The sequence below is a fragment of the Ascaphus truei genome, chromosome 13 (assembly GCF_040206685.1).
Source record: "Ascaphus truei isolate aAscTru1 chromosome 13, aAscTru1.hap1, whole genome shotgun sequence".
In the NCBI taxonomy this organism is placed as follows: Eukaryota; Metazoa; Chordata; class Amphibia; order Anura; family Ascaphidae; genus Ascaphus; species Ascaphus truei.
Window position 1 is genome coordinate 3,635,199 of NC_134495.1, and position 16,438 is coordinate 3,651,636.

Consider the following 16,438-nt stretch of genomic DNA (forward strand, 5'->3'; position numbering starts at 1 on the left):
TGTTCCCGAGCACTCTGTTCTTGGACAACTTCCCTGGGCAAACTACTAGATTTGTTTTTTCTACCACATGTAGACTAATGACTCCCAAATCTAACTGTCTTCTTGTGAATCTCTCCAGCCTGGTCTCTTTGTGCTACAGTATTTCTTCCTGTACGTCGCATTAATACCTCAAATTCAACATTTCCAAAACAAATAATTTGCCATCACTAATTCTAATCATATAGCTGACTTCTCATGGACAATGGAGAACTTCCATATCCTTCTAATACAAGTCAGATATCTAGGTATGATGCTTCACTCCTCCCTTTAATAGCACACATTCAGTAATTCCTGTCGCTTCCCCTCAGAAACAATGCACCCTTTCCTCTTAACCAAAATTCTAATTAATTCTCTTTTAAAATCACAACTGGACCACTGTAACCTGTTCCTTGTCGGTCTTCCTCTCTTTCAACTGTCTTCTGTCCAGGCCATCCTACTTGGGGCTGGCAAGCTCATCTGGGTCTGCTGCTTCACTATTAAAATCCCTATACTGGCTACCCATACCAAACAGAATCAAATTCCAAGGTTTTGGTTCTTACCGCTCGGGTCATGACCTACAGTTGCTCTCTTCCCTCATTACTTCCTCTCATTTAAGCCTTCTAGACTTCTCCAGGGCTGCACCAAAGCGGTCGAACTCCATATGTCGCACCATTGGACTCTCCCCAACCATTCACCATTTCAAAAGTTCCCTCAAAACCTTAAGAGGCTCTCCCAGCACCCTCAGCCTACACTTAATACCATGCCGAGTAGCCCTGCGTCGCATATCATTTTGTCATCACTCTCCCATCCCTTTTAGATTGTTATCTTCTTGGAGCAGGGACCTCATTTCCTATGGTGTCTCTATGTTTTAAGATGTGTGTATTTTATGTTTTGTTCTCGTCCTTAGCCCTTCATTGCACTGCGCTACAAAATATATCGGTGCCAAATAAAATATAATAATAATGTGGTCATAAATGGCAGTATTTACAGTAGTGCCTTTTACATATTGCCTCCCACCACATCGGCATTTGAAATGATTAACACTGATGCCATGGCGGTCTGCGAATTTGTAGCTTTGGATGAAAGATGCCTCAAATTGAGATAATCCGTCACAGTTTTCCCCCCATAATCTAAAGACCAAAGCATAATGGAATATTACTCAACATAGCACTTGTTTCCTAACAAGTCCCTACGGGACACTTTATCCAAGGAAAAAAAGGGACACGGTGCTTTAGATAAGCAGAGATATGCAGCATTTCCCATTAATCGGATTATTAAGAGGTGATCAGCACAGACTAGATACACCAGGGATGTTTTACATGTAAATTGCCTCCTGCACCACAAAGCAGAACTAGAATGAGCAAACGACATCAAAAATATGTGCTTCAATAAACTACAAAGTGACCGACCCTCCCAGGCAATTTGTTAAAGCTTTATATATTTTTGGTAAGCAATGTCTTACATGTAGAAATCACTGGATGATTTCAGTTAGCAGCAATTCACATCCGGTACATCCCCTATTTTCAAACTTAACCTTTATATTGATAACAAGTAACATTTCTCATTGGGTTGTGTAGTGACCTCTGACCCTCAGTAAAGACAAACAAGATCGTTCTTTACACAATAGGAGTTGTTATCCTGGGTTCTGGAGTTGAAGGGACATATAGGAGCAGCAGGAATTCCTCGCAGGAGCCAAATCTTGTATTGTGTTCTAGGCTAGTCTGATAGAACAACATTTTGAGTGGGGCTGAATTGATACAATATTGAAATATCTGATAATAGGAAAACTTTTTTTTACATCAATAATACTCCTTTGATCACTTCCTTGTAATGTTACAATATTCCTGACCTATGGTATGGCTAGCAGGTATAGCTGCCCATTTGGGAATAATACGGTATTAAACATTCACAACTTTAGGGGACTTGTGATAGGATGCCCACCCAAGATTTATCCAGCTGCATTTGTATTTTTAGTTCAGAACAGAAGTGGAGGTGACGATAAATGAAACGGACAGAGAAATGGGATAATGTCAGATTTATAGATCTGTATGATATCATGCCACTTCTGCAAATTACCAGATGCTACATTTGAAGTTTGAGACTTGTTAGGTTGGCTTGTGCAAACCATTTAATTGAAATAATTGATATTAAAATGCAACTTTCTCCAATCCCTCCAGACCCTTACTTGAGGCAGGATTTACATACGATAAGAATGGGATACAACCTGCTGTTATAACATATGTGAACATATCAGCAACAAGGTATCCTTAGTTCTGGATTTCAGTCAAAAGAAGTTCTACTGGGAAAAGAACCTCAAGAAGAGCAGAATAAAAAGCAAAACCAAAAAAACCCCATCAAATGTTAATGGAATATTAATAAACTCTCGCTAATACATCCCATACCTCTGGGGAGTGGCTTGAAATTGGCAAACCTCGATGTGGGATCTGCTTAATGCTTCATTGGGAACAGAATCACATTATGCAGAACATGTGTCAGGTTCTGCCAGTTTCTGGTGGGTCCCACCGGGTGTGAAATGTGTTACAGGGACTGCATTTGTTACATCATTTCAAAGTTTGAAGACCTTGTTCAAATGACCTGAATATTAATATGACCTGACAGCACGGAACGAGAGGGCCATTCCAAGTCTAGACATTATTATGACCAGCTTTTATTTGTATGGTGCAGACATTTTTCACAGCACAGTACAATGTATAACCAAAGGAGTACATCGAAGTTAACGGAGGATCACGATCCAATGACCTTACCATGTAAAAAAGGTGGGGGCTCAGAACACAGTGTGTGTGGGGGCTCAGAACACAGTGTGTGTGGGGGCTCAGCATGGGTTCAGCCATCAACTTGCGGCCTCTGAGTTAGCAGTTGTAGAAAGAAACAGGAGTAGTGAGGAGTGTTGGATAGGCTTCCTTGATAAAGTGTGTATGGTAAAGCTACTTGTAGCTACAAAAATAGCATAAGGGAAAAAAACCTCACAAAGTCCCATGAAGAATGTCAATCAGAAACATGTATGTATGTATGTATGTATGTATGTATGTATGTATGTATATATGCATCTTTATATAGCGCCATTAATATACATAGCGCTTCACAGCATAGGAAACATGTGTGTATAAATATCAAATAATACAAATTTAACAGATCATGGGAATAAGTAGTCAGACATAAAAGTAACGTTTGGGAAGAGGAGTCCCTGCTCCGAAGAGCTTACAATCTAATTGGTAGGTAGGAAGAACGTACAGAGACAGTAGGAGGGCGTTCTGGTAAGTGCGTCTGCAGGGGGCCAAGCTTTATGTATCATGTGTATAGTATTTACCACGGTGCTACTCATATGCTTCTTTAAGCAGGGGTGTCTTAAGGTGGGTCTTAAAGGTGGATAGAGCGGGTGCTAGTCGGGTATTGAGGGGAAGGGCATTCCAGAGGTCTGGGGCAGTCAGTGAGAAAGGTTTAGGGAGAGGGCCTTAGATACAAAAGGAGTAGAAAGAAGACATCCTTGAGCAGAACGCAAGAGTCGGGATGGTGTATAGCGAGAAATTAGGGCTGAGATGTAAGGAGGGGCAGAAGAATGTAAAGCTTTAAAAGTGAGGAGAAGAATGGAGTGTGAGATGCGGGATTTGATAGGAAGCCATGAGAATGATTTGAGCAGGGGAGACGCTGAGACAGATTTAGGTAAGAGTAGAGTGATTCTGGCAGCAGGGTTTAGGATAGATTGTAAGGGAGACAGGTGAGAGGTAGGAAGGCCGGACAGCAGGAGGTTACAGTAATCAAGACGGGAGAGAATGAGGGCCTGAGTCAGAATTTTAGCAGTCGAGTAACAGAGGAAAGGGCAAATTTTTGTGATATTGCGGAGAGAAAAAAGTGACAGGTTTTAGATACACTTTGAATGTGAGGGGCGAATGTGAGAGAGGAGTCGAGTGTTACCCCTTGGCAGCGTGCTTGGGCTACTGGGTTAATGATAGTACTTCTAACATTAATGTGGAAGGAGGTAGTGGGGCCAGGTTTGGGAGGAAGTATGAGGAGTTTTTGCCATGTTAAGTTTAAGTCAGCGGAGGGCCATCCAGAATGATATCGCAGAGACACATTCAGAAAATTTGGTCTGTATAGCAGGTGTAAGGTCAGGGGTTGAAAAGTAAATGTGTGTCAACATAGAGGTGATATTTAAACCCAAGAGATGCGATTAGGTCACCTAGAGAGAGTGTGTACAGAGAAAAGAGAAGAGGTCCCAGGACAGAGCCCTGGGGTACCCCCACAGAGAGATCAATAGAGGAGGAGGAGGTGTTAGCAGAAGAGACACTGAAAGTACGATGGGAGAGGTAGGATGAGATCCAGGATATAGCTTTGTTATGAATACCAAGAGTATGGAGAATGTGAAGGAGAAGAGGGTGGTCACACAGTATGGGACTATGTACTAAAGAAATTCAGGAGCAGAGGGTTCGATGCATTGCACCCTTTCTATTTGCAAAGTTGCATTATATTGTAATGCAAGAAACTGGTTCTTACACCCGCTATAGATTGTGAGAATTTCCAAAGTTGCTCTACTTTAAACGTAGGGGTAAAAGTAACGCAAAGTACGTCATGTATCTCCATTCTAACTCCTGCTTTTAACAGTCTCCAGATCACATGCTGAAGCACACGGGGCAAACGTTGGAACAAAGCTCTTGGTACATTAATGCAGAGATTAAAATAATGCAATTTGTCTCGGTTTTGCTTTAGTATATACAAATAGTATTTCATAAAAAAAAAAAATCAGAAATCTCTATTTGAAAAGGCATGTTATAACAGATGTACAAGTGCCGGATCTCCTTTAGGGCAACATGTGACTCAAACGCCCATTTACAATGTCAGAAACCGTACTGGGGCCATCAAGTAAACCATAGCAAAACAGCCACAAGAGTTTAATGACTAAAGTACCTTTTTCTATTGAGTGATTTCAGATGGAAATTTGGCTAGAGATCTGTTTTGAGCATAACATCCCAACCTAAACTGGACAGATGCAGACAGAGTGGAGTCCTGTACCTTCCAGTTAGTTCTCAGCACGCTCTCCTCGATACGTCTCTCTCCCAGTGCTTCTTTCCAAGAAGAAAAGGCAGTAACGCTTGTGTCGGTCAGGTACCCTTCCATTTGGCATACCATGTACCACAGAACCTGATCTTCTGCAAGAACCTTCCATGTTTTGCTCACCTGCAAATACAAAAAGATAGGGAGACAGCTGTGTCAGTTAAGAGAAACAAATATACTTGGCGAATGTAGATTGTATGATAAATGTTGAAAAAAATGCAAATCAGAGCCCGAAGAGGTCTGCTCCAAAGAGTAGAGTCCTTTTTTTAGCCCATGAAACGAGGAGATATAGGTAATATTCTCAGAAGCACAAAAGAGGTCAGATTTTGATTAACAGCTCCCCGAGACGCTCTTAAAACAATATTTGTCCTTTTAAAGACTGAAGAAAATCTATATTTCTGTCTTCAAACTGTGCTGCCACAGTACATGAAGAAACTTATGATGTTTTTAAAGCTCTGAACACTAATAAATTCTTCATAAAGGAAATTATGTCATATTTGTCTCCTAAAAACCTACAGCGATTCTGCATTTCCCCAGAACCAGTTCGGCTACTGCAACTTTGAGCTACTTCAGAAGAAAAGACAAAACCAAGTTAGCAAACAGGGTTTCATTCACTTAATATACACAGGAACTCAATACTATTTGTCTCTTCCCAAAGTGGCACAGTTGGGTGTCCTGAGGATTGGGTTGAGAAACACCGTTTTAGCTTGGTTTTCTTTTAAGATCTTTGATGGTACTATACAAATGTTTGGTGGCTCATAAAAAAGGAGACAAAACCATAAGATGAATATGTATGGTTATTTGGAACTGCCACAAACTGATGGGCAACGCCTCCTCCTCCAGGGACAGGGTAAGAAGAGACGTCCTCTGGCAGCGTTCCTCCCAGGACCAGTCTCCTTCTTGTCCTCCTCGAGATAGGAGTAAGAGGGTTGTTTGGGCCACCAAAGAGCTGTGCAGGGTTAAGGGACCGTCCCCTTTCTCCCGTCTGAGCTGCTCAACCTGGAAATAATCGCCCTTTCCTCCCATTCAAGGGTACATTCGTGTTTGGTGAAGCACCAGACTATATTATAACCAAGATATCCGGATGTAAAAGGGATTTAAGTTCCGCAATAAAGATCAAGAGCCTTCAGATCCAATCACTTGCTGGGCGGTACTTCTGTGAGGCTACATGTTACCGGCCTGGAAAACCGTGCAGATATCATTTTCACAAGTCTCTAGGGAGGGTTTCTTCTAAATCCCAAATATTTGTTGAGAGAGGAGGAGGATATATTTAGAAAGGAGTCAAGAGATATAATGGAGGAGGCTACAAGAAGTTCCCCAGTTTAGTTTGCATGTTGTTGCATAGGATTGTGTGCAGATATACAACTTAATAAATGCATCACTGGCTTTCTGGTAATCATTTTTTTTTTTTTTTTTTAATGACAAGAAAACATTTTTGCTGCTCAGATCTTTTAGTGCTCCATTATAGATTTTGAACTAAGGGAATAAGGCACTGCAGGGAACAAACGTGGTAACCATTACCTAATCTTTCCGGGCAGCCGAAATAAATCTGCTTGTATATAACACTTAACCAGCAACACCCTGAAGTGTCTTGGTTATAACTTACTGCACAAGAGTTGGCAGAGAGCTACCCAATAACAGCCTTACAGAATGAGGCTCAGCTGTAAGAAGCCTCTAATAAAACTCTCTCCAGCATTTCAGGCCATGGCACCACTGAGAATTAGTGTGTATAGTTTTAAAAAAAGAAGCCCTTGGCATTCTGTCAGCTTGATCAGCTCTGTGAGAAGTTTCAGGTTCAGATGAGGCTTCGCGAAGCATAATAGACTCGGTCATAGTGTTTCTTTCAGATTTACACTGATTTAATTCTAAAAAGCTAATTTAAAACATCCAACACTTGGGAAACTCTTTCATATGTAATAGGCACATACAGTATCAGAAGCTGGACTGACTATATTGCAGGATAACCTGCCTGAAGACCGGCACGCAGTCTTTGTAGGTCATATGCAAACAATTACAGTCGATCAAGGGATAGGTACTCTTTGTGGATCTTTTATTTAACATAATGTAATACACACAGGTACACTACATAACGAAAAACAAATAAAAGCAAGTGTGCCTCTCAGAGAGATTTTCTAAAGGTAACCAAATACCCACAAAGAGAAATGTAGGCACCAAAGCTAAAATAAAGAGAGTCTTGAAGATTTCTACTCTTATTACTGGTCACTTACAGTACGATACAACTGTAAACTTTAAACACAGCAAACTATAGATCCTTGAATTAGAACGGATTAAATGGCCTGGCTATAAAAACAAAGCATACAGCAAGGGGGAGAAAAATGGGGAGAGATGTTATCAGGGAAAATGAGAAAAAAGGACAGAAGATAATTATATAGATTTTTTAAACGTGTAATAATTATGTGTAGACAGATGGTGAATGAACATTGTCATTATATATTATTACTGCATCTCAGGATGCTACCATCTCAGTGGGTTTACTTTGCCCAGAGTAAACTGGCATACCTGTTTGTGCACCATAACCCTTCACGGATACTCTAGAGCTGGTTAGTTAAAACAAAAAAACACCTTTACATACTACAGCAGAATGGTACCGCCAATTGCCACCAAGTAGGAAGCGAGGAAGGAGAGCAAGAACGGGAAAGGATGCGAGTTTGCTGGGTGCGAGGACTGAAGTGTGATTAAGCCTAAAAAGAATTCCTGCCATCTTTCTGCTTTGCTGTTGCTCAAGAGTGAAATTTGGCGAGGGAGCCAAATAAGCAGACAGGTTCCCTCCAAGGCCACTGGTACAGTTTAGGATGCCAACTCCTTAAAACTGGCCCAGTCCTTCTGAGCTCCCAAGGCCCCCTTCGTCTGAAATCTCTCTCGCAGTAAACACTCGAAAAGCAGCGGGGCATTCAGCTGAACAGAAGCGCTTCTGTTCCCGGTGAACATATAAAAAACAAACTGCAGAAGAATGAGAATACAATGTATTTGTGCTTGTCTCTTATGTTAGTGTATTATTATTATTATAATTATCATGCGGAAAAACAAATAACAAGGCGCTATTTATTATGTTTATTGATCTGTCTCAATCTTGATTGAAAAACCAGGAAGGTGATTTGTAGCCATTGTAACCTGCACGCATAATGCAAGAAAATACGCATTCCATTTTTTTTGTCTTGGGTACTACGAGCTTAGCAAAAAAACACAAGCAGCAACAGAGCCAACCCCAGATGTAGTCCATGTTCCTAGGCGAAGTGATTACACAGTATAATCACAAAAGAAATAAGATTTTCCATAGGATTCAGTGGTGACAGCACAATAGAACAGACAATGAGACAGACTATGACTGTAGCAACATCACCTTACTGTACTCTCAGCAATGGTGCAAGCATAGAAGCTACGACGAAATGTAAAGTGTTTACAAAATAAAAAGGAGAAGGCGCAGCATTAAAAGCAGATGGGGCGGCTTTTGGGGTTGTACCATTTACAATAATTTTTCTGCTTCCTACCTACCCTGGGGGGTGGGAGGGGTGAGATGTGTAATAGTGCTTGGCTAGGGGTGGTGCATAACCCAAGGACAGGCCTGGCAACTGATGGGATATAGTTCCTCCTCTTAGCTGGGGTAGGACAATAAAGCGCTGACACAGGCAGGTGGGGTCCTCATCCCTGGTCACTTATCGTTTAGCTAAACTCCTAAAATGGAGCAAAAATAGTATAGACAGGGAAAGCATGCCAAATAATAATTATAATGATGATAATCATACAGCTCACAATAGAAACCTGTGCGAGGGAAGTGGGGGCCATGGAGGATTTGAAGAAATGAAAATATATTTCTCATTTTCTTCTACATCCTCCATGGCAGTCCTAACTAATGGGATGTACCAAAACAATTAGCTTGCTAGGGTGGGTCCATCCATGGTAGTTAAAGGAATTACATCTTGTAAAACCTTCCTCCAAAATCTCGCATGGGTGGAGGCCTGGAGATCTAATCTGCAACGTTTAGAGAAGGTATGCAATGATGACCACACATATCTTGTGCGGAGAGGTCTGGGCCTTTTCCGCCTAACAAGTTGCCATATCTCTTGTTCAGTGAGCTGTAATGGCTTGAGGTGGATCTCTGTCCACAGAATGGGAAGCTTTGCTGATAGCAGCTGTGATCCATTTGAGATGGTTGCGGCAGGGGCCGCTTGCCCCTTTTTAAGGGCCCTGGAAAAGTACAAAAAGTCTTGGAGTTTTTCTGAACTAAGCTGCCTTCTGGACATAGAATGTCAAATCTCGTACCACGCCTAAGTTATGCAAACGTTTCTCCTTTTTGTTCGAAGTGAGAGGGCAAAAGGATGGAACACAATAGTGAATTTGTATACTACTTTAGCACGGAAGTCAGGAACCGTCCTCATCACAATTTTGTCTTGATGAATTTGGAAGTATGGTTTGTTGCATGATAAGGTTTGCAATTCTCCAACTCTGTGTGCTGTAGTCATTGCTGTCAAGAACATTGCCTTGAGTGTTCTAATAGGTAGGCCCTCAAAGGCTGTAGATGTGAACACCTCTAAAACCAGATTGAGATCTAATCTGGGTAAGGGAGTTTTAATCCATGGTTTGACTCTGATGGTTGCTTTGATGAATTTGGCGACCATCTGATTGAGAGCAATTTGCTTACTGAGAAGAGTGCCTAAAGCCGAAACGTGTACCTTTAATGAGGCAGGTAAAGCAAAAATAATGGAGCAGGTATGAGGACACACCTCCTTCAGAGCGGTGTCAGCACCTTATTGTCCAACCCCAGCTAAGAGGAGGAGCTATATCCCATAAATTATGACTGCCATGGAGGATGTAGACGAAAAAAAACTTTAAATATATCTTTCCTCCAAACAGCCGTTGAGGTCAGAAGGAGGATACATTAAATAAGTGCGGGAGGAATAAAATATCAATTGTGAAAATGCATGACACCAATTACAGGAAAGTAACTGCAACCTGTCCTTACCTGTGCGCACCTTCCAAGCTCTCGTCTACCCAGGTACCGGAATATCTTCAGGGCGATTTCATACGGCAGCTGGATATCGAAGAAGGGGATCTCATTTATTTCGTTCTAGAAGAAAATGATAAGGAAATGACTTGGAGACGAGAAGATTAGGAATCGCCTTTTATGCTGGAGAACCGGGTTTGAATCCCAGTGTAAGTGTCAGGAGACAGAGTTACCCCAGAGTTACCCCCTCTCCACGCGGCCGTCAGGAGACAGAGTTACCCCCTCTCCACGCGGCCGTCAGGAGACAGAGTTACCCCATCTCCACGCGGCCGTCAGGAGACAGAGTTACCCCATCTCCACACGCTGTCACTAGACAGAGTTACCCCCTCTCCACGCGGCCGTCAAGAGACAGAGTTACCCCATCTCCACGCGGCCGTCAGGAGACAGAGTTACCCCATCTCCACGCGGCCGTCAGGAGACAGAGTTACCCCATCTCCATGTGGCCCTGGTACCCACATCACATGTGAAGATTTTTGACATGATGCTTCCGACCTACAAAATGTAATGTGCATAACATCCAACCGAAAAAATCTCTTACAGATTAATTTTAGTCGTTTAAAAAAAACTATTTAAACAAATGGCGCTTGTATCTCACAATGAAACGGTGACAAGTCTGATCTAAAATGTGAACACAAAAGGCTTCAATGTGACGAGTTATTTTTTCGGAGACCAAACCTGCCACTTGACACTTTTCCTTTGGAGAATGATGGAGAGAGAGGGATCTCGTGTCTTACCTAAACAATTTACATCCAAAGCTATTTCACTAAAGAGAATATGCTGCTGCTTACCTGTATCCCACAAACTGCCATTTACAAAAGTTAGACAAATATTTTACATTACTTTCTTTAAAAAGGTAAACATAACAACAACAACAACAACAACAAAAAGAGAAGGACTTGTTGGTGTGCTTTGTCTTCTCTCAGCCCAGTAATCTTTCGTCACGTAGAAGGTTTACAATCAGATTCTAATACAAATGACAGATTAGGAGATATACAAAATGTCAATGAGTTTAAATATACTATAACCACCTATAACTATAACCACCTATGCTGAAGCAGGGACTGACAGCCACCTATGCTGAAGCAGGTTAAACCTGAAATCCTGACCTGTTAGGTGGGGGGCTTCAGTACTGGAGTTGAGAACCCCTGGCATAGGACGGACACACAAACACACACACACACACACACACACACACACACACACACACACACACACACACACACACCTGCTGCGATAGGGGCAACACGAGGTGCTTTACCGTTAACATTTTGTAACCGGAATTTGCTGTTCAAATATACAGTAAATAAAAATCCCACTTGTGGCGCATTTGCACGTCTCAGACAGGTCTGCAAACGTGCTTCCCATTATCGCTTAGCATACAATGCTTCCACTGCTGCCAGGGATTCTGGGTAATGACATGCAAATGAGCCATGTGCTGAGTGTACATATTCAAATATCAATCAACAACTTGGTATGTAAGGTAAAGATCTCACATAAAGATCCCTATAAATTGCACTCAAAGTACATTTATATATAGATGATTAAATAATCGAGGAAAAGCAATGTTCCTGGCGGCTTTGGGATTGAGCGGGCGGTCATTGCTAGTGGTTTACATATTCAAATATGTAAAGGCTGCTAATCAAAACAATGTAAAGCCTTCCACACCCCTCAAACTACTTATGAAATAACGCTCCTTTACATTCCCTTAAAAAAAAAAAAAAAAAAGACAACTCAGTAGTTGACAATGCAAACTCCTTATTTAATTGCAACACTAATGCCCAGTCACAGGCCACCATTAAAAAGCCATCATACCCACATTTGTTTGCCACATCTTCTGCAATAGCCAGACCTACAGCACATTGAAAACAAACCTCCGATAGCCTGCGTCGTTATTTGTTTCTAATTAAAGTATGCTCCAACAAATACGAAATTAAATCCCTCCCCGTCATTACACAGAGTTTTATAGGTCTGCTACACAGCAATTTTTTATGGTGTTTTATGACTACAGGTAGTCCTTGCTAACCAAGGTTTCACTTTACAACGAATGGCACATCCTACGCTTTACAATGCCACCCTATGGGCCGTTTTTCGACGCTGGAACGCGTTATCCGACGCTCACCGCCACTGATTAACATGGGACTCACTTTACACCGGTTTCACTATCCCACGCTACTTCCAGAACGGATTCCGTTGGATAACCGAGGACGGTCTGTATTTTGAATTAAGTTTAGCAAATCAATGAGTTTTATAGCATAGGGTCACTTGCTATATTGACGATCACTAGGTAATTCCAATTTTCAAATGCATCTAAAAAAAATAATATAATATATATGGCCTGGTTTTAAAAATATTTTTTTTACCCTTTTAATACAATCCACACAATGATAAGTAATTAGCTAAGTTGCCCATCAATCGGCGAAGATTTCGCTGGGGGGGGGGGGGGTCACTAAATGGCTGTCAGTGCCGCAGAAGAGGGCCAAAGATGTAAAATTCTGTGGGGAAGATCATGTGACCAAGCAGTCACTAGATACAATTGGTGCACTGCTAGAGAGAGGGCAGGGCTCAAAAAGGGGTGTGCCAGAGCCTGTTTCAGAAGAGGAAGGGTACAGTATGTGACTTTGTAAATGGTTGCTATTGAAACAAAAAATGCTTGTTACACTATAATACATAAAAAATGTAATTCTCATAGTGCAGAACAGATTAAAAAAAAACACGTAGGATATTGCTTGGGCTGCAGCTTCAATATAGTTTCATCCTAAAAAAACAAAGGTTTAAGAATAATCACACTTTTTTTTCTCTCCATGGGGTTTTACATGGCTACACTCCACTTTACTCTGACTTTGATGATTGTCAGAAATTTGGGAGCAATCGGAATACAAATTGGCAAGCTGCACTGGACAAAGTAAGTTTGCGGAGCCACCAATTTGGTACAGTGCCGTCACACTCTCTCCTCTGCTTGCCCTGTGTGTGGTGTGAGACAAAGGGATGGCTGACCACAGACACATAAATTAGTATAAAATGAGGAAATGGGGTTGGCTGCTTTGTTTCTTGGGTCCTGCTATTCAAACACAGCAAGCAAGCTTTCTGTGCAGCCGGAGCTAAGCACAGACGTGTGTTATCCATTTAAGAAAGCAAATGGGAACAGGCTCAAATTAACTGCTTAATTTATGTAATCAAAGGCTGTTGACTTGGCGAGTAGAAGGCTTCTCCACTCGTAGCTTCAGAGTTTGGCTAAATGACTCCATATCGCTGCCAGGCCAATTAAGAGCACACAGTCAAACATTAAAATATTAATTTTAGACTCTGGTTAATGATGTGGCTCTATGGGAAGTCACATTTAGACTTTATTGTGAGCAAAAAGAAAAACTAGAAGCTTAAGAAGCAGTAGTGGGCTCTCATCTAGGAAAACCCAACTACTTCTGTGACGAAATTCATTCTTAAATGATCACCCCTTTATACTTACAGAAACCTGCACACAACCACTGTTCCGGTTGCCTTCATCACGTAGAGATTATGCTTGTATATTACATACAAAAGTACGGTCAGGGGTACACAGGTAATGTGTCAGGAGAGTGGCATTTCCAAGCACCATGCACCTGTCATGGTAAGGGATCCGCTTGCCATCTATACAACTGTGACGTGCCACTGGCAGAACTGGTATTATTGTATCACAAACCAAGACATTACGTCACAGATTCTCCAAATAAATCTATTGTGTTACTCCTAGTGATAACACGATATATCCCATCACAACGCAAACTACTGTAGCGCCAGAGGTTCCTATGTGGCTAGTTGCGTATATTACAGGCATACCCCGCATTAACGTGCGCAATGGGACCGGAGCATGTATGTAAAGCGAAAATGTACTTAAAGTGAAGCACTACCTTTTTCCCACTTATTGATGCTTGTACTGTACTGCAATCGTCATATACGTGCATAACTGATGTAAATAACGCATGTGTAACAGGCTCTATAGTCTCCCCGCTTGCGCACAGCTTCGGCACAGGTAGGGAGCCGGTATTGCTGTTCAGGACGTGCTGACAGGCGCATGCGTGAGCTGCCGTTTGCCTATTGAGTGAGATGTACATACTCGCGAGTGTACTTAAAGTGAGTGTCCTTAAACCGGGGTATGCCTGTACATCTCCTTGAGTATATCAGGTCAGTCATGCTACCAATCCTTTGCACCCAGGTGGTGGATTACTTTGTATATAAAATAAATAAATAAAAAGAAGCAAACAGAGAATAGAGGTTTGTTTTATACAAATACACTGTATCGCTTACATCAAGGCAAGTATCTTCCAAATCAGACATGCAATGCTTTCTTTTCTTTATGATGTTACAGTGAAAAATGAGAGAGTAAATTAAATGTTGGGTTATACTCAGTAAGATTGAAGTATGTGTTTTGTACACTTACGCTGGTATACTCTGTGGGTTCAGTTTGATTAAAAACAACTACAGTTAATGCATCCGATGTTACAGAGAAGAGAAAGTTACTGCTTCTAGGAATGATAGGTATTTGCAGACCCTCCAATACATATTGAACAGTAACAAACTCGTACAGCACCGTTATTGGTGCCAGGCTATTAAGGGCATACATTCTAACATATACATATACAAAGACAAGACTGTCTCGGAATTGGAGGATTTCACTGGTGGGCGACCGGAGCGGCTGCACAACACGTAAGCAGCATAACAGGACTGGTGTTCACTCCCAACGCTGGATTTTACATGGCAACCCTTCGGGTTTGATTCTGGTTACTTTACATGGCTCTCTGGACAGTACTATTTCATTCTGAGCTAAACATTGGAAAGTTAATGCAACGATACTTTACAACTATTCTTTAGATGAATACAACCATAATTGCGGCAGAACATTTCTGAACTTAAGGAATATCCTACGTGTTTTTTTTATTTTTTTTTAATATATCAGTTCTGTACTATGAGAAAATATTTATAGCATTTTTTTTTTAAAACAAAACAATTTTTAAAGACATTTTAATTTATTCTAATGCAGGGTTGCACAAACTGAGGGCGTGCCCAGATTTTTTTTCAGGGGGGGCGCGGGCGGTTGCAGAGGTCTCGCACTCTTCTCAGAGGCATTTAAATTAAATGCCGGGGTCCGCGCGAGGCCTCTGCAACCTCTACTTACCGAGGGAGGTTTAGTCGACTTCAGGACGCGTGACCATGGCAACGCAGCGCCAAATGACGCCGTGTGGTCATGTGACGTCACGGTTGCCATGGTAACGTGACGCCAAATGACGCCGCAGGTCACGCAACGTCACATGACCCCACACCGAAGGGGGGGCGACAACGGAGAGCAGACAGGGGGTGCGCAGCAAGAAACGTTTGCGCACCCCTGATCTAGAGAAGGTAGTCTCCACCTGTTTTGTCTATTTATTTAATCTCTTATTACATGTAAGATTGTAAGTGTATGTGAAGTGACTAACCAAAAGTGGCGCTCATATACATTTATAATGACAGTGATATAATCAATACAATAGTGATAAAAAGGATACTTATACAAACACAATGGTCGATTGCAGCTGTAACCTGGTGTAGGATTGCTTTCTCAATCCTCATGGAACATGGAGAATGGATCATCAGGAAGCGCATACCATGTGGGAACATAAGAAAGAAAAGTGCTCTTTGTGCAATATTGTGCAAACAGTGTTGTGGAAAGTTGCTAGCACAGAATGTATACACAGGATACTCACAAACGTGAGGTGGAGTATAGGCACATAAAGGTATCTTTATGGACTGACTTCAGTCTCTAGTGCAAGGTGATGCTGTGGCCACAGCATCACCTTGCACTAGAGACTGAAGTCAGTCCATAAAGATACCTTTATGTGCCTATACTCCACCTCACGTTTGTGAGTATCCTGTGTATACATTCTGTGCTAGCAACTTTCCACAACACTGTTTGCACAATATTGCACAAAGAGCACTTTTTCTTTCTTATGTTCCCACATGGTATGCGCTTCCTGATGATCCATTCTCCATGTAAGATTGTAAGTAATGTAAGTATTGTAAGTAATGTAAGAGTGTAAGTAATGTAAGTAATGTAAGTAATGCTTCACCTTCCTCATACTCTGTGTAACTATACATTAGCAGACAGCCTAAGGCTACGGCCCGGTGTTAGCTGCTGCACGCGTGTCTGGCGGCGCGTGCACAGCTAAAAGCCATGATCTGCAGTCTACAGGGAGCGATAAGAGGTGTGGCAGGCGTGGCCAAAACAAGGGGCGCAGCCATTTCTCTACACTACCAGCGCTTCATTTGGTCCAAACTATCTGCCCTGCCATTGGCTCCCCGGACACCATGTGACCGCAC

General features: G+C 41.9%; 1 protein-coding gene across 2 annotated transcripts in view; it reads right to left on the reverse strand.

Annotated features, from left to right (window-relative positions):
• The window catches only part of FBXW8 (F-box and WD repeat domain containing 8), a 61,358-nt gene that overhangs the window by 41,744 nt on the left and 3,176 nt on the right, over nt 1–16,438 (reverse strand). For both annotated transcript variants that reach the window (XM_075568111.1, XM_075568110.1), the window contains exons 2-3: nt 10,070–10,174; nt 5,047–5,211 (exon numbers count right to left, since the gene is read on the reverse strand). In XM_075568111.1, the coding sequence (XP_075424226.1) occupies nt 5,047–5,211; nt 10,070–10,174 (270 nt within the window). The remainder of the gene's footprint in view (nt 1–5,046; nt 5,212–10,069; nt 10,175–16,438) is intronic.